The sequence below is a fragment of the Lagenorhynchus albirostris genome, chromosome 12 (assembly GCF_949774975.1).
Source record: "Lagenorhynchus albirostris chromosome 12, mLagAlb1.1, whole genome shotgun sequence".
Lineage (NCBI taxonomy): Eukaryota > Metazoa > Chordata > Mammalia > Artiodactyla > Delphinidae > Lagenorhynchus > Lagenorhynchus albirostris.
The window spans coordinates 65,583,847-65,607,794 of NC_083106.1; the positions used below are offsets into that span (position 1 = coordinate 65,583,847).

A 23,948-nucleotide genomic window follows, 5' to 3' on the forward strand; every position below is an offset into this window, starting at 1 on the left:
GTGGAGCAACTAAGCCTGTGCACCACAATTACTGAGCCTGCACTCTAGAGCCCACAAGCCACAACTACTGAGCCCGTGTGCCTAGAGCCCGTGCTCCACGACAAGAGAAGCCACAGCAATGAGAAGCCCACGCACCGCAACAAAGAGTAGCCCCCGCTCGCTGCAACTGGAGAAAGCCCATGTGCAGCAACAAAGACCCAATGCAGCCATAAATAAATAAATAACTTTAACAAAACAAAACAAAAGCAGTAGCAAGTAAATTTGTCTGTCTTGGGTAGTAGCTCTGGGTAGAGGGGAGAAAATGTATCCACTGTGAATCAATAAAAACTTTCCCAGCTTGATGGAAGATATAACAAATCCCAACCACAACAAATCCCAAGCAGAAAAAAAAAGAGAAAACCTATATTACTGGGTTAAAACACAGGGCGTACTATAGTCAAATTCTAGAAAACAAAGACAAAGAGAATAGAGTAAAAAAGCAGCCAGAGAGAAAAGATTGTCCACAAAAGAATACCAGTTAGATCCTCCAAAGCAACAAGGAAGACAGAAGAAAGTAGAGTATCTTCAAACTGCTGGAAGAAAACAGCTGTCACCCTAGAATTGTTAAGTCAACGAAAATGTGAAGAATGAGGTCAAAGTAACATTCTCAGGTGAACAAAAACTGAGTTTACCATCCATAGACTCTAACGCTAAGAATTTCTAAAGCGCATATGTTAGGGAGAAGGGGAGTCCTGCTATTGCTTTTGTAGGGTAGGGTTTTTTCCCTAGTTTACTGAGAGTGAAGCCTTTCTTGGGTTTTGGCTTTAAGCAGGGGGTTCGCCAGTCCTACTCACATCCAACAAAGACGTAAGACTTTATGCCTGTTTCTCTGAGTGCAGCAGGCAGTCAGAACAAAAGCTACAGGCCATTGGGGTTCAATTGAAATTCCCAGGGCTAGCAGCTTAAGCACTTGCTAGACTTTATTTCTGGTCTCAGAGCTTTTCCCTTACTTCCTTGCAAGCTTATCAGTTTTTTAAAAGATATTTTATGTGAGTGCATATAAATTTTTTTAACATATGTATATTTATCTAATATTCTTAGAGGATTTATTTGTTTTTTGCAAGTGTTTTGGGACCTCTTCTGATAGAAATGGAAGTCTCTCCTGTGTCTTAGAATGGAAATTATCTCTTGTTATTTTGTTTTCATATCAAAATCACACTTTGTTCCTCCTGTCACTTCTTGCAGGTGAGCAGTAGGTCATCCAGTCCTAGCGTCAGAATGATCACTACCTCAGGACCAACCTCAGAAAAGCCAGCCCGCAGTCATCCATGGACCCCTGATGATTCCACAGGTGACCAGTTTATCCTCATTATAATTATGAAGTTGAATTTATCATGTTTATGTTCATTTAATCATGTCATTTCTCTAATGCTTACAAAGGCAGGCATTATACAGTAGTTTAGATTTCCCTGTTAATAAGATCAGATATTTAGCAATACGTTTTAAAATGCCTTTTTGAGTGCTAAGACAGAGACTACTACCTTGCCCCATGTGTTTTTTTCCCCCAGATACTAAACATGTATTTTGAAGATGGTTTGTTTGGGGAATTTTTCAAATAGGAAGATATTCTATTCTTGATATTTCAGTCTGATTGTCCTATTACAATCCATCCTTTTCAGTAATAGTAGTAAATTCTCATCTTTTGATAACTAAAATTAGAATGGTAAAATAATCATCTTCATCTCAGTCTTGTTTTAAAAATACAAGATATTATGTACCTTGGTAAGAAAAACATTTCTGACCGTTGACCTTTTGAATCATTTTTAACTGAGAGGGAGACCTCATTTCAGTTACGTAAATATTCTGTTAAATAGACTTTTAAAAGCCTGGTAAGAGTTATTAAATCTCCCCAACATGAAAAACTAACTGGTCAAAATCAAAATATTAGTATTAAAACCTGCCTGTCTGAAGGTCGTAAGGGAATAGTTTCATTATGGGTAAGCAGGAAATTATGTGCCATAATAGAAATTTTCTTTAGCATTAAGGGGATACCTTGATAAATACACAGCAATATACTTCTATAAAAATTATTTATATGTTACTATGTCAGAGAAGGAAGATGATCTCTTAGATCTTGGAAAATTAAGCAATTTGGGGTTTTATATAAGATCAATTATGTTACTAATTGTGGCAATTAAAAAGTCAGCTTTCTGTCTTTACAAACTAAAATTCTGCTTACAGGTATTTGCAGATACTTGTCATGGTTTAGTCAAGTTCATAATTTAATTTAAAAAATTAACTGGGTGGCTTTTCTCCGTGTCATGTAAGATGGAACTATGTTTAGCCTTGGGTGTACTCACTAGTTTTAGTGAGTTTAAATTCATTGGCGGCAAAAACTCCTAAGTTTCACCCTCAGCACAGCGCAGCCTAGGATTATCCAGAACATTCACCATTACTCAGCACGTGTGCAGAATTTACCATGACGTACTTCTCCTCAGAGGTGGGCAGGGAAATGCTCTCAACAGATTTGACCATTAACATTCAGGTAGTGTCAGCTCTTTTTGGTTCCTACATCCTTCGGTGAGGGCATGCTCACCCAGACATTACAGCATTTGGCAGGTCTCCTCACTTCAGCCTGGACTAATCTAGACACGCCAGTCAACGTGTGGCAGATAGTGAATTCATGAGGGAAAAATCAAAATTCTCCTAAGTCCCTCTCACTTAACTGCTGCATTTTGTTTCTTTTCTGGGACCTAAAATACCACAAAATAGCAATAGCTAGATATCATACATAGGTCCAGGTTGCAGTATCAACTGAATTTTGACTTTGCCTTGAAATATACTGCAAATGTGTGGTTATCGTTTTTAAATATTTTGAATACAATTTTAGAAGTTGAGAATCTGGTTTAAGTTTATAATTAACGAAGTTCAGCTTTGCACTGTTTCTAAGAAAAATACTGATAATCAAGCTAACAGAATAAATTGTAGGAAAGAGATAGGTAAAACCTTTTTCTTTGAAGGCCCACTGACCCAGAAAAAAATTAGAAGTGCATACATAAGTTAAAACAACATAATTAATTCGATTTTTTAACTTAAAAGGGCAGAGGTTTTTGTGCTTTTTCAGAGAAAAAGAGCACAATGATTTAATAATCATAACACATAAGTACTCTTGGGTTTCTACGTAGAATGTATTGGCGATAGAGAAAGATATACATACGCAAGAGCAGCTAGTGAAAGAGATGCCTAGACCCAGTAGAGGGTCCCACCGTGGGCGGGGAACGGTGCACAGGGGGAACATTCACTCAAGAGTTTGTCCTGTGCTTAGTACTTTGCAAAGATAGAAATATAAGACATGCCCCATTGCTTGCATTCTGATTACAGTTACAATACTGACACATTAAAAATAAATTCATCATGCTGTATAACAAACTACTACACCGAATGTTTTAATAGTTATAAATAAGCATAATCCTGGCATAGTCTGTGACTTTTCTGTAAAATAGTGAGATTAGTCACTATTGTTCTTTAGTCATAAAGCAGAAAGGAGAAGACAGCATTCCACATGAAGGGAGCACATAGAGAATATGAGATAGTTATAAGTATTGTGTTTAAGGGGCTAGAAAAGAGATTCCACCTAACTTAACCAAATCAGTGTGAATCTGGACATTTAAGAAAAGAGGTTAGATTTGATCAACAACTAAAAAACAAACTTTTGTGGCATAGCCTTGCTATCTTGTAACCAGAAACTGAAAGCTAAATTTCAATTTAAGTGAGAAAGTAAAATCTCATGTCTTGGTTTCAGAGAACAGATGAAATTCAGTAAAGGACCTTAAGTTTCCCACTCTCAAAGGGCTTTAAAATTGTTTGAGTAGCACAATCCTTGGACTTTTTTTTTCACCCCCAGAATACTGTGAAACACTGATATATTTAATTCTGAAATACATATTGGATATAGGGGACTGATTTAATAGGATATATCAAGTATCAAAGATTTAAGAAAGAGCGATAGGAGTGGAAATATTAAGTTGAAAAACTCTTTCAAGACACTTAATTTTTCCAATAAGGTCAGGGGGAAGTCACTTTTAATCAGTTTAATTTTGTGGAAAGCAGTGTTTGGTGGGAGCATTATTTGAAACTATTGTAAGGGGGTGGGGAGAGGTTTCGTCAGAGAAACAAATGTATTTCTTATTTAACCATTTCAGAAAAACCTTTATGTTAATATATAATTTTAGGGTAAAGGCTCTCTTAGGCAATCCTCTGTTATTCCTTCTTTAGTGCACTCCAATATTTGATTAACAGTAATTTTTTAATCTGAAATATAAACTTGAGTATTTAAAATTGCCCTCATTTCCCAATTCTTCGTTTAGTATCAATAACAATAATTTTAAAACAATAATAATAACCACCACCAGCACCATGTGTTGAGTGCTCACCATAGGCTAGCTAGCACTGCATGGTATTCCTTACATGCATTATCTCATTTGGTCTGATTTAGCTTTGCTTTTGGAGTTATTTGCAAGCACATTCTTAATGGCCTTTTAAAAAAAAACTGAAGCTAGAATATCAGTCAGCAGTAAATTAGGAGGCTACTGAACCGTCAAACTGTCTTAGTTTCCTATTGCATTTGAGGCAGTGCCTTGCTGTCGTCCTGACCTTGCCTGCCTTCATCCGCACCACTCTTTCAAGGAGTCACTTATAGAAAAAGGGCTGAACAGCTCACTTGTTTAGCTCACTTATTCTCTATTATAAACGATGGGAAAGCAGCTACTTCTGAAATAAAAAAGTCCATATTACTTCACAGTGATTCTTCCTGCTTCTGGAACTGTTGTACATAAATGTTAATATTGGGAAGCAACCATCCCATGCTTCTCTTGCAAGTTGTTATGGCAGTTTTACCTCTTTTGAAATACAAACAAAATCTGTCTGTTCAAATAGTCTGATAAAATTGACTGGTTGTTTGAATTAACCCTTTTAACTATTTTTGGCATGATATTGAGTCACAGTTTCCATACTGTCAATGTGTGTAATATACTCCCATCAATAACATCTCTCATTTTCTGCAGTGATTCTCATTGGGAGGAGTGGGATGAGCAGCTCATGTTAGAATCTATACTAATTGAAGGTGATCCACTGGGAGAGAAAGTGCCTCTTGCTTTCCCCCTTTCCCTGTGAAGGAACACTGATGTTGCCGGAGTTGACACAGCCTTAGAGTAAACTTAGCATGATCAAGGAAAGAATGTGGAATTTGATTAGGTAGAGTCAGTTACGACTGAATTTAAAATATAAAGGTCCCATATCACTGTTTTTGTTTTTAATTAAACAAGGCCTTACATGCTTTAATATATTGTGTTCTATTCAACTTATAGCCAACTTAAATTGTAGGTGTGAGAGTATGGTTGTATTCCAATTATCTGTAATTGGATATCCTCTGTTTACTTTTAGAATTCAAAAATTACCAGTAGCAATAACTTTTATTTTACTCTAAGAAAAACAATACCATTATCTCATGCATACTTTCTTGCTTTTTGTTTCTAATTATTTGTAACAGAAAATAAATAAAATACATACTCTAATTCCAGATACCAATGGATCAGATAATTCCATCCCAATGGCTTATCTTACACTGGATCACCAACTACAGGTAAAGGATTACTTTCTCAGCAAAGTTTACTTTTTCCTTTTAGAGAAGTTTATCTTTAAAGCTGATGGTTGTGTTCCTATCTGTTATTGTATATTCATTTATTTATGCTTTTAGTTGACCTCCTTAAACTTTTAAAAATCAAACTGAAATAACTGATTCTCAGTTAAGTCAATTAAAATTGCCAAAATCACTGTTCCTGTTCTAACAATCATCTTAAAATACTCGTACCTTTGTTCAAGACTGCCAAGAATAGCATTTTGCTCTTTATTTTTAGTGCATTAAAATGTAAAAGCCATATAAGCTCATTTCTGCTTAATAGATTTTGTGGTACTTTGGCATGTTCATGGTGACTGAAAATACAAGTAATGTACTTCATTGTCTCCTCATGCGTGTGAGAGCTATAAACATCTTTCAATATAATAAAGTCTGGCAACCCGAAATGTAAAACCAGAGGCCAAGAGTACTCGACTCATGGTTCTCTGTAACAATGAGAAAGTGTTAAAGCGGCAGGTGTAAATTTAAGATCTGAGTTAACGCTGACAAAAGGGCACTGAGATTTTCTAGGCCTGGTTTAACACTTATTTTTAAAAGATCATTGCTTTAGTGCTATAAAAATATATCACAGTCTCTGTCTTAACTCTCAGCTAGATATTGAGTTTGATTTAATTATGTTTTAACATTCCTGATTTTTCAGCCTCTAGCACCATGCCCAAACTCCAAAGAATCTATGGCAGTGTTTGAACAGCATTGTAAAATGGCACAAGAATATATGAAAGTCCAAACAGAAATTGCATTGTTATTACAGAGAAAGTAAGTTATCTTTTATGAATAAGAATAAATCATTAATGATCATTAAATCATTTTGAATTTAAAACGTGTTAAGGTGCAATATTGTTTAAAGACATGAAAACTTAATAATTTTTAGAATTAATCACTAAGCGTATTTCTAATGTGGAGATTTTCTCTATGTTTAAGTTTTAAGCACCCTTTGGCTAATTTTCCCTGCAAAACTCATCTCTTTTGACTATTTCTTATTATATTAGGAAAAATATAACTAAGGGAAATAAACTAGTGTTCATAACCATGTGTTTTATGTTCTCAGAATTTTAAAGTTAAAAGCTGTTTAGATTTATTTTTATAAAGATTTATTGTTTCTTTGGACAAAGGTAAAATAATTTGATTTACTAATGTTCAGTTGCGCTTTATCTTAGAAACATATGTAGATATATTCTTGCCAGATGTGTGTTTAGGAGAGTAGAATTACTTATTAGAGGGCTTTATTTCATATCTATGAGTGTTTTTCTAGGGAGTTTTGTACTTAGATTTTTCTGGGAGATACAGAGACTGCTTTACTCCCCTTTTAAAGAAATGCAGTCCAATTTCCATACTTCTCTATTTGAGATTCTTTAAAAAACAGTATTTCAGTTTTCTTAAACATGACCTTCATGAAATAACCTATGGAGCTGATTTATGGTGGTAGGTAGTTTTTTTACAGTTTACTATTACAGTGATGTAGATGAATTCAACTTAATATTTTAAAGGCTAAATACGAGATTAAATATTACAGTCTGCAAACTGTAGAACTAATTATGGAACTCTGTGGCACTTTATGATAAGAAAAAAATGATTTCTTATGTCTGAATATGTATTTCTTATACCTAACCTATAATTTTTTCATACTTTAATCATTTGAAAGAGGAGTTCTATGCTAGAGAAAAACAAATGGTGAATTGTGGGCACTGTAAAAAATATGATAGTTTTAATTGATTTTTAAATACTTTAAATAAGAAATGTTACTAGTAACTTTGTGTTTGAGGACTTTTCATTAATTATTCAGTTATTTCCAGCAGCCTCACTTTAGGAGCTAATACATACTATCCCCCAAATAAAAGGCACTTAAAGAAGTGTATCAGGCTGGGGGCTTCCCTGGTGGCGCAGTGGTTAAGAATCCGCAAGCCAGGCTTCCCTGGTGGTGCAGTGGTTGAGAGTCTGCCTGCCAGTGCAGGGGACGTGGGTTCGAGCCCTGGTCTGGCAAGATCCCACGTGCTGCGGAGCAGCTAAGCCCGTGCGCCACAGCTACGGAGCCTGCGCGTCTGGAGCCTGTGCTTCGCAACAAGAGAAGGCCGCGGCAGTGAGAGGCCCGCGCACCACGATGAAGAGTGGCCCCCGTTCGCCGCAACGAAGACCCAACGCAGCCAAAAATAAATAAATTTTAAAAAAAGAATCCGCATGCCAATGCAGGGGACACAGGTTCGAGCCCTGGTCCGGGAAGATCCCAATTGCCACAGAACAACTAAGCCCATGTGCCATAACTACTGAGCCTGCGCTCTAGAGCCCACGAGCCACAACTGCTGAGCCCACATGCCACAACTACTGAAGCCCGCACGCCTAGAGCCCGTGCTCCATGACAAGAGAAGCCACTGCAATGAGAAGCCCACATACAACAAAGAGCAGCCTCCACTAGCCACAACTAGAGAAGGCCTGCACGCAGCAACAAAGACCCAATGCAGCCATAAATAAATAAATAAATTTATTTATTTTAAAAAACCAAAAAAATTTATCAGCCTATAAAAGACTCTGGTTTTTCCCGAAAACGTTTGCAAGAGTAAGTGGTTCAAAAGTGGTATTTTGTATTCTCACTATTTTAAAATAGGAAGGAGATTTAGGTTGGATAGCACCTATTTTAATTAGCTTGCAGATGTTTTGTTAGCTCCCACTTTGCACTGTAGTTAAATAGGATTGTGGCTTCAGAATATGAATACGACTACGTGAGTATAAAAGTAGAATGTGAGGCTTCCCTGGTGGCGCAGTGGTTGGGAGTCCGCCTGCCGATGCAGGGGACACGGGTTTGTGCCCCGGTCCGGGAGGATCCCACATGCCACGGAGCGGCTGGGCCCGTGAGCCATGGCCGCTGAGCCTGTGCGTCTGGAGCCTGTGCTCCGCAACGGGAGAGGCCACCACAGTGAGAGGCCCGCGTACCGCAAAAAAAAAAAAAAAGTAGAATGTGAATGATTAAAACTTCAAGTGTTATTTTCAAGGATAGCTAGATAAAGCCCTTCCCAGCCTTTTTCTCTTCCTTCTTACACAAAAGGGATACCAAATGAAATTTTCTGCCACTTTTATTATGCCATGTTATCTGTTTTCACTACTTATCTAAGTACAGTTGCTTATTAAAAGGATTATGGTATTTGTATGGTTACGCCAGAAGAACGGATGATAGTTTCCATTCCACCCCATAATTATATTTGAATAATGTACCTAAGATGCATAATGATAGACCCAGAATAAAAGTTCTAATTAATTGAGCTTCCATCATTAGCTGTTAAGGTATGAATATTTCCATCCTGTGTAATATGTGGTATTTGTTTTTAGGCAAGAACTAGTTGCAGAACTGGACCAGGATGAAAAGGACCAGCAAAATACATCTCGTCTGGTACAGGAACATAAAAAGCTTTTAGATGAAAACAAAAGCCTTTCTACTTACTATCAGCAGTGCAAAAAACAACTAGAGGTCATCAGGAGTCAGCAGCAAAAACGACAAGGCACTTCATGATTCTCTGGGACCGTTAAATTTTAAAATATGCAAAGAAAGACTTTTTTTTAAAGGAAAGAAAAACGCTTATAATGACAATTCATGAGTGTTAGCTTTTTGGCGTGTTCTGAATGCCAGCTGCCTATATTTGCTGCATTTGTTTCATCGTTTATTTTCCTTTTCTCATGGTGGACATGCAATTCAACTGTCTCCTCATATAACATGGGGGCATCTGTACTTGAATAAGCAGCAGTTCTCAACTTCAAAACAGATGCAGTAAACCGTGGCTGTATATGCATGCTCGTTGTGTGAAGGCTAGCCTAACAAAAGGGGTATCAAACTAGCTGCTATGAGCAATCATTGTCTTTTTTTCGAGGTGGAACCTCAAGAATGATTTTGTTCTTGTATCTCATCTCAAAAAACCAATAATTTTTTTCCAAAAGATGGTATATACCAAGATAAAGACAGGGTATTATAAATCTAGAATAATTGGTTTTACATTATAGAAATACAGAACCTTTAGGGATAGTTGAGAGTGAGGGCTTTGATGCCAGCATCCTTGGATCAGTACTGAACTTTATCCATGAAATATTTAAAGGTAAGTGGCGGCTGCTGTATTTAATAAAAGCATATTTCATTAGACTAAACTTTGTCTATGATACATTGAACAAAATGGAACCCTTTTTTTTTTAAAGGTATAAAGATTTTTAATCCTGTGATTGCGTGTATGTGTGCTGAAACTGTAAAGCTTTTATGACTCTAATATTAATATCCCTCAAATGAAATTAAAAGGTAAATGAACATGATCCAGCTTAAATGATCATTCCTTCCTGCAATGATTATTGGATTGTTCTACTGTATATTTGAAAAACTGAAGAGAAATCATGGAAAATGGAAATAATTGCTCCAGCCAAAAGGCTTGGGCCTAGATTTCTTTTACAATACCAAATGAGCAAAAAACCTGGCAAATCAGGACAAGTTAATGAGGAAGTTAAAGGAGTAAATCTAAATTCATCAAGTATCCTATTATCGATACTGGAATGATTGATTTTCCTTGCAAGCCCACCCTAGGATGCCTGCTGCCTTTCAACACTTTTAAAGGAATTTCACTTATAAATAGAAAATTTATATTGTTAACAGTAACTTTGCTACCAACTTTGAAAATAAAAGTAATAATAAAACTTCATTGAAATAATAAACTATATAAGCTCTATTTTTTCAGTTGGTATTAAAATTAATTACATTTTGATACCAGTACAAGGTGTCTTTTAAGTAGGGATGTCATCGACCTCATTTTTATAGCATTAATGTTTTATGAAGAGAAAATTTAAAATGAAAGCATAATTGCTGTGATTATTAGACTTATATTGTGATTGTATTGTAGTTTTGCTCTATTTCAGATAAGCAAGCTGATCTAAGAATTTATCAAAACTATTCTTAAAAATACTAAAGCAGGTAACTTTTTCTTCCATTATTTTTTCTTCTTCCCACTGAGTTTTATAATGTATTCCTTATGTATACAAGCAATAAAGGTAAAGGACAGTTTGTACTAAACTGTGTCATTTTTAGCTTCTTCAGAATCTATTATTAAGAAGTTTGTGGTAAATAAATATTGACCATCACTTCATTTAAATAAAAGGAGGTTTTCATTCCCAAGTAATTTAATTACCTAGCTGAAAGTGATATTAGGCTTAATGTATTAATAGTAAAATAAAATTGGCACAGAAAATAACTCTAAGGAAAAGCTTCACTCTCCCATAGTATTGCTGCTTGTCTGTACATCTATCACTCCACCAAAAGGGACCTAGTCAGTGTTTAGAGACTTTTCTAATTATCCCAGAGCATGAGGTAGCCAAGCGTGGATGCTAAGGCTGAACTTTTCCATTAGGATTTAGCATTTTAGATTTCAGATTTTATTTCTAGTCACGAATGTGTTTTTGCTATACACCACACACTTAAAGGGAAAGTTTATTATTGTTATTACTACATGTAATCACTTCATTAAAATATCCCAAATAAGTAAATGGAAGAAAATAGTAGTTTTAAGTCATGATGCCAAATGCAAAAAAGGCTGTTGAACGCTTGCTCGTTTGTTTACAGTATGTTCCTGGGGATTTTCAGTACTGTAGCGGTCCTGTACACTGAGTGCAATTCAGCCTTACTTGGTTTTTAAGTACTTGCCAATCTCATATTTTTCAAGTCCTTATTATCCTTGATGATGGGAGAAAAGCATAGCAGGGATGATTAAAATCCACAGCCAGTTTCATCAGTGTTCTCACCCATCAGCCCTTCAAACAGAGGTGTTAACAAGCAGCCAAAATTGTTATTAATTCCGGTCTTACCGTTTATTCTAACCCTCGTTTTTTGGGGTGGAAATAGCAAACAGATAAACAAGTATCTAAGAGGCCCCAGTCTGAAAAATTCACAAACAATCCTTGAATAAGCCCTAATTACATTTTATTTTTACCTCCAGGGAAGGAAAACAAAGCTTTTATCTAACTTACAGGGAAATACTCCTCAGCAGTAAAAATAGCTTTTTTGAGTCAAATAAAAATCAGTTAAGAATATTTACCTTATAGCAACATAGCATATTGAAGAGGTCTGTTTAAAAGCTGTTTACAAATGTTTGACTATTTTTGGTGAAGTATTTTAGAGCATCAAATGTCTTTTTTTTTTCTGCAAGTTTCTTTTATGTTCCTAGTTTCAGCTCCTGCCTGTAGCCAGATCACAGGCCTTCCCTGTGAAACCTTTGTTTCTTTATGTAAGTGTGTGTGGTTTTCAGTGGTCAGCTCCTTTCTTCAAATGGTAGGAAGTTCTACTTCTGTCATTCAGAACATTTTATGTAAAATGATGTGATGCAGAAATCCTTGTGCATACTGTATAATTGAAGGAAGCTTTTTAGATTTATTTTTGTTTGTAATAAAATTCAGATTGTTACTCTAAACTTGGTCATAAAAATGGTGAATGATTTATATCAGCAAATGAGCTGTGAGGTGTTCTACTCGAGCAGCATGTTTACGTTATACAAAATCGAATAAAAACTGAAAAGTCAGTAATCGTAATACTCAATGCTGTTGTAACATAATCATGATTTTTGAGAGGCTGGGTGATTGGCCAGTTAATACATCATTTCCCCCAATTCTAATTTTTGGTTAAATGGATTCTCTTCACAGTTTCAATGAATCCTGATTTGTATGAAGTATAACACGGTGTACATCACTACACTTCTGCTCATTAGAAACCTGATTTCTTGTAGTCTATCTAAATTACATTAAGTATTTCATTTCTTTATCAACCTACTAGCCCTCTAACCTACACATCTGTGCACACACACATTCTTATAAACTCTGCCTTCACTTTAGTAAATATACCTGCTTATTCACTCATTCCTCAACAAATATTTATTGGGCACCTGTGATAAGCCAAGCTGCTATGGCTAATGCCAAGTGACATGTCCATTGCAGTCACATGGTAGTTAAATGGTGTTCCCATTTCACAGGTGGGAAAATAGGCTTCTAAAGTTAAGACTTGTGCCTGAGTCTGCTTTTCTATCATCATCTGGTTTCAGCAGAATTACATGCCTGGAGACTCAGCAGCCACTATCAGCCCACGTGAAGGAAAATGGAATGGCAAACAAAGGAAGGGGAACGTGAGGTAACTTTAAACTTGCAGGCACAGGGACTTTGTGACCACTTTAAAACCCAACACTGAGACCCATATTTGTCTTTTAAAGCCAAGTCTGTGTTTTAAGCCACTTGGCTGTGCTGTAACTTAAAATGCTCACTAAGTCCCAAGGTGCTTCAGCTCTTTCACTCACTTATTGGATGGGTGGGGTTATCTCCAGTCTTCCGCCCCAGCCTGCACCCACACACCTGAAGGATGCGCTGCAAATGGAAATACAGGTCATGGGGCTGTGAGGCTTGGTCTTTAGACTCGTTCTCCACTCTACAGGAAAGTGAGACTTAGCCCAGGTTTTTTTGTTTTTGGTTTGTTTTTGGTTTGTTTTTTGCCCCTTTTGCAGGTGTGGGGGTCTTATTAAAGAGCAATTGGGGTGTAATTTTTATACGGTAAACTGCATTCATCTAAAGCGTGCAATGTATTGAGTTAGACATATTGTATATACACTTGTAAAAAAAAAACCACGCAGCAGCCAACATCCTGATCATCTCCATCACCTCCAGAAGTTCTCTCATCTCTTGCTGTCTATCCCTCCCTTCACTCCAAGCGCCAGACACTGGTCTGTTCCCTAACCGTATAAAATAGTTCTCATTTTCTAGAATTTTACATAAATGATACAATATGTACTTTTTTTAAGCTTTTTTTCTCCTCTCGAAGAGTTAACTCCTTTGAGAGGATTTCTTTTTAAGAATTTTTTGATGTGGACCATTTTTAAAGTCTTCATTGAATTTGTTATAATATCGATTCTGTTTTATGTTCTTGGTTTCTTGGCCACGAGGCATGAAGGATCTTAGCTCCCTGACCAGGGATCGAACCCACACCCCCTGCATTGGAAGGTGAAGTTTTAACCACGGGACCGCTAGGGAAGTCCAGGAATTTTTAATTAGACCATTTTTAGTGATACTTGAAAACCTTTCAGTATCAGTTTTTGAGGGCAAATGTAGGTTTTAGAGGGCTGTAGGTATGTCCAGTATGACCTGCTTGATTGTGCAGTGTTACCATCTTCTGAAACATTTAAGATCACTTTATTTTTATGTTCTTACAGAATCTTAATACTTCACTCACAAAATCCCTTGCATTTGTTTTTTAAAGTAAGTATATTTGTATATGTATTGCTTCAGGTGTTAGAAATGTGAATGGACATGGCAACATTAATAAGTACTTGGTGGTTTTCAGCAAATATGCTTCATAAATGTAATTTTTTTAAAGTTTTCTTTTTTTTTTAGGTTGTAGTTGCTTTTTGCTTGCTAAAAAAAGGAAAGATTAGGTTGATTATACCACAAAACAATACGCAGAAAAATATTTTAAATACCAATGAAAACAATCTTCTTTAAAAAGTATTTGACATGGTATCTCATTCAGTTTTCTACCAGTGGTCCTACCTGGTATAGTGGTGCCCATAGTAGTAAGTAAGAGTGCATTGGCAGAGTGTGTACTGCTTACCACCAGGACCTGTACTCCTTTTCCATCAGTGACTAATCACTGCTCTCAGTGTATCTTAGGCCCCTGCCACAAGGTCCCACTAAAACTTAAAACTACTGTTTAAATGACCTGCCCGTCATGTCAGTTGTTTCAGTGAAACTGTTCTGAGAAACAAATGGTTATTTAACTTTATCTGAGTTTCATGGTACTTTTACATTTCCAGGTAGTGAAATGCATTCTTTATTCTGTAATTTAATGGTTAGTGATATCTTACAAATGCCATATGGCAGCAGGATAATTGCTTTGAAAGCACCAGAAATTATTGAGCAAATGCTGAATATTTATCTTCTGAAAAGCAAAAGTAATTCACAAAATGAAATTACCTTTCAGCCTTATTGCTTGTGTCTCTTTGTGGATACCTGCCTCTTCTTTAGTTATTACAGGAATGACGATATTAGTCATTGATTGATACATTTACTAAATTCAAATTAGAGACTAAAGAAACCTGAAAATGTGTGCAACTTTTTCTGTGGTTGAAGGAAAAATGGTGATACTTCTTCGTCAGACACTCTAGAACCCTTCTGACTTTTAATCAGTTTCCTACAAAGATACTTAACTAAATATACATCTAATGTCATGTAAATATACATGACAAAAGAACAGAGAAAAAACTAGAGAGATACCTCAGTTTTGAAGCTACTTCAGCTTATTCTCGCATTTACAAGGCATCAGATGAGTCTGTTTTTTTCCAGTATTAGCCATGCCAACTATCACAGTTAAAACTACATGATACTAACTTAAGTGACTTTCTTAAAATCAACAGAAATCATGTGCAACAGTCCCCCCTTATCCGCAGGGGATGCGTTCCAAGACGCCCAGTGGATGCTTGAAACTGCAGATACTACTGAACCCTTTTTTTCTTATACATACATACCTGTCACAAAATTTAACTTATAAATTATGTACAGTAGGATATTAACAACAATAACTAATAATAATATAGAACAATTATAACAACATACTGTAATAAAAGTTAAGTGAACATGGTCTCTCTCTCAAAATACCTTATTTTACAAATTTAATGCTTTTCCATCTTAACTATGCACTTACCATGCTAGCACAAATTTCTTCTTCTTTCTTTATAATTTCACAGATAAAAGATTTGTTCCTACCATAGATCTTAGCAACCTTAGCGTATGATTTTTTTTTTTTTCCTTATTAAGTCAGAAACTTTCACCCTTATCACTTAGAGGAAGCAATTTATGGCTTCTCTTTGGCATATCCGAATTGCCAGCATCGCTACTCTTGCACTTTGGGGCCATCGTTAAGTAAAATAAGGGTCACTTGGGCACAAGTACTGAGACACTGCAGCAGTCAGTCCTACAAAGGAAATGGCTATTAAGTGACTAACGTCACAGAGGGTACACTGGAAGGATAGGTGACTCAAGTCCCCGGCAGGACAGCACAAAATTTCATCACACTACTCAGAATGGCTCGAAGTTTAAAACTTAGGAATTGTTCGTTTCTGAAATTTCCTATTTAATATTTGGGACCGTGGTTGACTTCTGGTAACTAAAATCACAGAAAGCAAAACCGTGGGCAAGCGGGGAATGCTGGTCGTCTTTGGGCAGGTCTGTAAATCAAAAAGTACAGGAAATCTGCATTTAATTTCCTTCCTTGCCCAAACAAGGGAGGACCCAAGCCAGTTTTTTTGCTGCCTGAAATGTTTAAGCATTGTTCCTTGCAACTTCGTTTAGGATCCGAACAACCTGCCATTCCCCTTAAATAAGAGCCTGTCACAGTGACACATGTGGAGGTGGTTGGTCGACGATGTGATCAGGTCTCAGCAGACGGTTCCATGCAAGAGCATGAGGCACATCCACTAACATGGGACAGACACGTGTGCCCCAGACACAGTGCTTTGGCTCTGTGGGGAAAAAAGATCTTATTTTACACTTAAAAATAGCCAAATGGGACTTAAATATTTGTTACTTAAAGATTTCCTGTACCACCTTTGTCCCAAGAGCTCTTATTCTGCTGGCTGTTAGGAATGAGACATTTTATTATCCATTAAAACATGATATTTCATCCCACAGGACTGTCCTCTACAAACTGACTTCAAGAACACATGGATATGCTGCTTTAACTTTTCCTTGGTGAATAGCCATCTATATTTTAAGTGATTTTCTTTTTTTTTTTTTTTTTTTTTTTTTTAGTGTAAAGAAAAGGAGGAAAAAGAAAAAAGCTGAAGTAATTGGGACAAGGTCAGACTATTTACTGACATAACCGTCTCCAGTTTGTATTATTCGTAATTCCAAGGTAGGCATGCCAGCTATAGATGTAGTGGTAATAGGTACATTTCTGCTTTGTCTTACATCAGCATTCATCAAATCGCTCCTCGATGCAGGGAAGACGCCGCAGTCATCAAATGAGCTTTGCCTTGGAGCCTGAAAACGGGAGGGTTGTAGCTGGCTGTGTGAGAGCTGGCAAAGACCTGGGAGGCAGACTGGCTCTGGTCCTGGCTGGACGCCACCTTGCTGTTGGGAGAACTGGGAGGCTGGGCCCCAAGTTTCATCACTGGTAAACACGGGAATGGCCTAAATCCAATTCTAAATGCCTGTAATCTCAGTATTTAATATTACCTTCCCCATTCTCTGCTAGGGCTGATTCATATCTTCTGTCACATTATACCTCAGGTGTTGATGAGAGAAGAATGATTCAAAATGTTGGGGAAAATAGAATTGAATGTTTATTTGTGGATTCCTTCTTTCAGAAAAGATTCTAAATCCTCTGGTTTACAATAACACCAGTGTTACCATAAATTCTTCATAGTCCTTTAGAAAATGTTACCTGGATTTAGGAATCAGTGAACGTTCTGGCAACAAAAGTAAAAGTCAAGCTCCCCATGGAAGACCCCTAGGTCTGTAGGGAGAGCCCTGGATTGGGGTCAAATTGCCGCTGCTCTGCTCCAGAGACGCGTTTGCAAGCTCAGCACAATGCGAAGAGTCTCTCTCAGTAAAATGGCACGGTAGCATTCCCAGATACAACATGTGACCATTTTAAGTCTTGCTGTATTAAACCTGAGGGACGCTGACAGAAAAAGCTGCCTCCAAACATAAGTGGAAATTGAACTTAATACTTTAATCACCATAAATTGTAGTGATTATTTGTGTAAAACCATAAATGTACACTATGACTAAATGAGTCATTTACGGAATATCCTTTCAGTTATTAACTTGGCATAAATACTAATCCCTAAAGATTAAGTTGAACACTAATCACTTGGAGTATTCAAGGACCTTTTGTAATCCAAGTATCGTATTTACATATGGTAATTTCCCCCGTGGTAGCTGAGTGGGGCGGCTCACTGCTATGTAAGCAGTAATGTATGACAAGGATGCTGTAACCAGGAACAGGGTTTTCATCTCTTCTCCCAACCCTTCCCCCTTCACTCCCAATTTGAGCTTAATTAACACTCTTAAAAAAAAAAACTCCTCAGAACTTAGCTCTGCTTAACAAGAGGGCAAAACCAACCCTGAAATGCTGACACCTCCTCTACTTCTGCCTGCTGGGTGGGCTCATTAAGGGTCATGATTGGAGAGCACCTCCACAGCGGCCTGGCCATAGGTCAGAGGCAGGAATTCTCAGAGCAAAGAAGCAGAACACACCTCAGCAAGTAAATCAACAATTTGCCTGACTTTTAAAATGCATTTTTAAAGATGAGTTTTAATTTTTTAAGGTAAAACGTGCACATAGCCCTAAATCAAATTTATCTTCTACAAAATGAACAGCTGCTGCCCCACCCCCTGCTCTCAACCCATCCTAAATATTTGTCCCATATTTGTAAATAATGTTATAATAACTGCTACTTCTTGATTTATCAAATTTGCATACCAAAATTCTGACTTTGTATTATGGTTGCAGAGGATTTAGCTGTGTTACACACACAGCTCTCGGTTTCCCCTACTCTTTTATCCCAACACAGCAGATCACAATTTTGGATTAAATCAGCCAAAATTACATTATCATGACTATGTAACTAGTGTTCACTGCTGAGCCAAGTAAAGTATGACTGTACTTACATTGCCTGTCTCTAAAAAACATGTTTCTCCTAGTGCTTTTTTCATTTGCCTATAGATTTATCACCTTTTCAAATAAATGCTTCAAACAGATGTATCACCCACACCCATCAATAATTTTTCATATTCTCTAACACAGTTGCAGATCCGGTTCCCCTGTGGAGCCAGCATTCTCCCTGCGCAGTTCAGCTCCTCCAGCTGCTGCAGAGGCGTGGTGCTTTCCAGGCCAGTGCTGAGCTGTCATCCTGTGAGCACCCCCTTCGCTGCTTTCTTGGGCTGGATCCCTGTTTCCTGGACTTCATGTCTGTCTGTTTCATGATTTACTCCCTCATTTTGCTGAAGTATATCATCCAACACCTTCAGAAAGAAAGAACACAGCGAGGTAAACTTTTTGATCCATTATGTGTTTGAAAGCGCCCAATGACCCATATATTTCTCCCCAGGGTGCACCCTGTTCTATAATCTCTGCATCCCCAGAAGACCGGGTACCTCCAGATCAAAGGACCCTAAAATGTCCCTCTTGCTCAACTGTTTTCTGGACCATTTTAAGCTAGAAGAACTAATCTTTTCAGCATTCAAGGGTCCCCACTCTTAGCGTGTAAGGAAATTCTTCCTGCCTTATGTTACGTACTTTTTTCATTATATCCTTGGGCTTTTTCTGTCTAAGGACGTGGATTGGGATAAAGGGAGGGAGGAGGCCTAAGAACTCAACTGCCTGAAATTGACTCTCCTTGGCCTAGGAAGGCTTGGCAGTTTTCAAAGACAGAGAGCGTAAGGTAGTATTCTCTCGGGCTGCCCCTTGTCCAGACGTTGGTGCCCCACCTCACCGTGGGCCACGCATTCTGGGGGCTCATACACAAAACGTCTGACCCTGAAGAGTCAGGATTGGCCAGTCTCAGAGAGAGGAGTGAGCTGTAAACCTATGAGAACATCCATACCATTTTTTCCTAAAGGAGCCAAAGCAATTAAGGTACTTCTGACAAGGAAGAGGGAAAGGTTTTCTAGGGTGCTGCTCAAATTAAGGGGAAAGGGGGGGAAAAGATTTATGTAAAAAAAATTATGTAAAAAAGATTTCCAGCAACCACTGTCTCCACCATGCTTCTCCCTTGCCTGCTTCCTTCTATAGAAGCGGGAAACATAAGATTTGCATTTCAAGCTCTTGTTACTGCTTGGAGTGGCTGAGTGACCTATATAAGGCCAATGGGCAGTTGAAGGGGAAGACTGCTAAGAGGCTTCTGAAAAGGCCTTCTCTTTCCAGACAGCAGAGGCTTGGAAGAAAGAAGCCTTTTGCTCCCATGTCTCCTTCCTGCATAGGACCCAGTGTGAGGACCTAATACATAGACACTGTCATATGACAGTGGTGACAGAGAGCCCACATGTCAGGATGATGGAGCTGAGGATGGGAATGACCTTGATGGGTTGCCCCACCAACCCTGAGATCACACTCTCCAGACAGAAGCAATAAATGTCCCCATGCAATAAGCCACAGCAGCTCGAATTTTCAGCCACTTGCAGTTGAAAGCTTGCCTAAACGATGCCTACATAGCTTTTCGTACCACCACGTTCAGCCATGCTCCTCCATGTGGCTCGGCTCAGTCCTGTCCACAGACGGGGAGTGTGGGCCATTCAGGGACTCAACGTCAGGGCCCCCTTACTGCTTATAGGGCTCTGAGCTTGTGCCCTAGTAGGAGGACAGCTTCCCCTTAGCACTGGATTCCTGCCTTGATCTTGGCCATTGCAGACGCTAATCCCACCAACCCACACCGTGGAATCTGGACCCTGTTAGCAGCTGACCCAAGCTTCTTGGGCTGACCGGTTCCTGCTTATCTGACATCCAAATGTGGTCTGTTCCCAGATGCCCTGTTCTGGAGCTCATGACACCCTGTCACCTCTTGCTGGAACTTTCCAAGGTCAGCTACTTGCCTTACCTTCTATTGGGCACCCTGCTCTCTGTACACCAGGCTCCACCTGCCTGCCTGAACTGCCTTCCTGACCTTCAGCTGAATTTGCTGACCTTTCCTCTCCCAACCCCCAGCAAGGTGTCTAGCCCCATGTCCTGCCCCCGAGTAGAATCACAGGTGTCGAGTAGGTGGTGTCTGAGCCATCTGCATCCCCGATATGGTTGCTAGTCTACATTTAGTCCCTCATCCTATTACCCACTATAGTGAGATTATGGACTGCTTCTACATTTTGAGGCAAGCAGGGCATAAATGCGCTTTATAATATATTATACCAATGTATATAAAGTATATAAAAATACCAATATAAATACCAATAAAGGTTAATTAGAAAGTTAATAGAGGCAAAAAGTAGCAATGGCTCAATCATGTCAGTTTTTCTTAGCTGAAGAAAAAATCATCCACAAGAAGTATTTTCAATTTCTAAGTATTCCTGATACTGTCCCAGACTGTCCCAAATTTTAGCTTTTTCATAGCAATTGTTTTTAATTAACTTTTAAGTTAAGTTTTTAACTGCTATGAAAATTAAGTTAAAGCTATAATGTAGGGAATGTTCTTTTTTATTTTTCTTTTTTTCAGTGGGTGATGATATTTTCAAAACAGCCTAGGCCTTCAAGAAACTATTTTTATCTGTTCGATCAATGGGAAAGCACCAGGACAATCAGATCAGAATTCCTGAAGCTACTGTGGCTCAGAAAGATAGGTTCCGCTCTCAGGTGTGTTGCCAGAGCCCACTCCCCATGTGGAGCACCGTTTTCCCGTGTCGGACATCGGCTGGCCTGTCCTTATTCTGCCCGTGGCCCTGTGCAGAGGGGAGGTCCCGGCTGCCCCAGCACACACAGCTCCTCCTGTTCTCTTTCCCCTTCTTCGGAAGGTATTTGTTGCCACTGCAAATGCCAGCCACCGTCCTGAGTGTGTTACAAGTAGTAACCTGCTCAGTGTTCACAAACTTCCTGAGGTAGGCACTGTTATCCCCAGTTCACACCCGAGGAGGACAGAAGGCCCGGAGAGGTGGATCTTTTGCCTGAGGTGACCCAGCTAGGGCGTGGCCAAGGTGGGGTTCAGTGGCAGGCAGCTTGGGCTCTTAACATAATGCTGAAGTCTGAACATCACTCAGGGAGACAAAGGCCAATGTTTTGAAAAAAGATATGAGGTCCCGAGTAACAATGAAATGAATATATTTTAAAAATCAGATCCTCAAGAGAGTAAAAACTAGACAAGCACTTGCAATGTGACCATTAGATGCCCATTAGAACTATGATGTCTTTATTAAAATCAGTTCTAAACTGATAATTTCTGATTAAAGAACTAGAAATGTTATTTAAAAAGGAAGGAGGGCTTCCCTGGTGGCGCAGTGGTTGAGAGTCCGCCTGCCGATGCAGGGGACACGGGTTCGTGCCCCGGTCCGAGAAGATCCCACATGCCGCGGAGCGGCTGGGCCCGTGAGCCATGGCCGCTGAGCCTGCACGTCCGGAGCCTGTGCTCCGCAACGGGAGAGGCCACAGCAGTGAGAGGCCCACGTACCGCAAAAAAAAAAAAAAAGAAGGAAACTATCCTAGAAAAGTATGTCAACATTTTCCATTTTGTGCTCTTTCTGAACAAAAGCAATGGTGAGAGGCTTGTTCACCATCGAGAAGTCTGGAGCACTGAAATGTGATTAGTATTTGATAAGGATGGAGATTCTGAAAAGTGAAGACAAGGGACAGTATCTGTGGGCGGGTGGGAATGAACATCTTCAGGAAAAAGAGAAATGTTAACTGAGAACTCTAGGGAAAGCTCGAGGAGAGCCACCTAGAGTCCTGACTCATGGCTCTTGAGAGCATTCCTGCATCCACCCCCAGGCATGGCACTGGGGACACCAGGACAAAGGCGTGCCTGCCTCAAGGGGATCGCAAGTTAATGGAAAAAAAGTGGTACAACGGGCAAGGACCACCTATTGTGATGTGAGCCATCATGGTATGAGGTCAGGGTGCTAGAGGGAGCTCCAAAGGGGGGCCCTGTGGGTAACCTGGGAACTGGACAGCATCTGGGAAGAAGTGATGCCTTAGCTGAATGCTGATGGTTGCCAGGCAAATATAACAGAAATGGTCCAGAAGTAGGAGTAAGATGTTCAAAGGCCTGAAGCGGAAGAGATTGTGGTACCTTTTGGACTCAGAAGTACTGAGGGCCCTTCCTTATGGCTGGAGCAGAGGCAGGGTGAGAGGCGAGCCTGAGGAACCAGGAAGTGACCAGGTCATGATGCGCCCGTGTGTCCCTGGAGGGATGTGGACCAAATTGACAGCCCCAGGGAGCCTTAGTCCAAGTCACTGTCATCCCTCACTTGAGCTGCTGTGGTTGCATCCTTCCTGCATCCCTCCTCCACTCCCGTTCCCCTGCAGTCCATTCCCAGGAAGCAGCAAGAGTAAGATTGTATTGTGACTGCCCCTGGCTTAACTCACTTCATTAAGATCTGAGACACTTCACATGCCTACAAATCCTCACCTCCTCTAGGCTGCCGATGGCAATCACTCACTAAATGATGCCGTGCACTCTTTAGGACTCTGCAGACGTAATCAGAACAAATGGGTCCAAGGTAAGGGGACAAGATTTCAGCCTAAAAGACAGAACAATGCTCTAATGTAAGCTCTGTGAGAGCAGGGCCACATCCATGTTGTTCCCTTTGGTATTCCCAGTACCCACCACAGGGTGAGGACACACTGTTGACTGTGTAGTGAGACTGACAAGGGTGGAATGGGCAGCCTGTGAGGTCGAGAGTCACTCATCACTGGAAGTAATCAAGCCAACATTGAATGTCCACCTGCCCAAGACACAGGAGAGGGAAGCCTGCCCTGGTAGGACCACAGACGCATTGACCTCAGAGATCCCTTACAACTCTGGGATGGTTTGTGTTCTTTGATGACCCTTGTGAGACAGCAAATTCCTCCAGGGCAAGAATTGGGAACGAAGAAAACAGTGTCTCTAGAGATAAGGGCTACCAAACATAGTACTTTTATTATCTCTTGTGGGAAAAGAAAAACATTCAAAATGACTCAAAACTGAATATGATGAAAGAGAGTGAAATTTGGGATTTTCTCAGGAATCTAAGTTTAAAGATAAAGGAAAGCTTCACAGAAAGCTAGCAGCCTGAATCTCAAAAAGATATTTGCACACCCATGTTCATGGCAGCATTATTCACAGGACTCAAAACATGGAATCACCCTAAGTGTCCACCCATAGATGAATGGATAAATGTGTGTGTGTGTGTGTGTGTGTGTGAGATGGAATATTATTCAGCCTTGAATAAAGAAGGAAATTCTGCCAATTGCAACAACATGGATGAACCCGAAGGACATTATGCTAAGCAAAATAAGTGAGACACAGACAAATACTACAATACAAATATTTTCTTATATATGGGATCTAAAATAGTCAAACTCATAGGAGCAGAGAGTAGGATGGTGGTTGCCAGGGCCTTGGGGTGGGCTGGGAGGGGAATGGGGAGATGTTGGTCAAAGGATACAAACTTTCAGGTATAAGATGTTTAAGTTATGGGGACGTAATGTATAGCATGGTGACTAAAAATAATATTGTATTTCATACTTGAAATTCACTAAGAGGGTAGATCTTAAGGGTTCTCACCACGAAAAAAAAAATAGTAAAGGAGAGAAAGAAAATAGTAA

General features: G+C 39.1%; 1 protein-coding gene across 5 annotated transcripts in view; it reads left to right on the forward strand.

Annotated features, from left to right (window-relative positions):
- The window catches only part of MAP3K7 (mitogen-activated protein kinase kinase kinase 7), a 67,903-nt gene extending 55,807 nt beyond the window's left edge, over window positions 1–12,096 (forward strand). For 3 of the 5 annotated variants that reach the window (XM_060167752.1, XM_060167750.1, XM_060167751.1), the window contains 4 exons: window positions 1,225–1,330; window positions 5,559–5,620; window positions 6,315–6,430; window positions 8,993–12,096. In XM_060167752.1, coding sequence (XP_060023735.1) covers window positions 1,225–1,330; window positions 5,559–5,620; window positions 6,315–6,430; window positions 8,993–9,173 — 465 coding nt within the window. In that variant the 3' untranslated portion in view covers window positions 9,174–12,096. The remainder of the gene's footprint in view (window positions 1–1,224; window positions 1,331–5,558; window positions 5,621–6,314; window positions 6,431–8,992) is intronic. The other 2 variants (XM_060167753.1, XM_060167754.1) reach the window with 1 other exon arrangement.
- The last annotated feature ends 11,852 nt before the right edge of the window (window positions 12,097–23,948 follow it).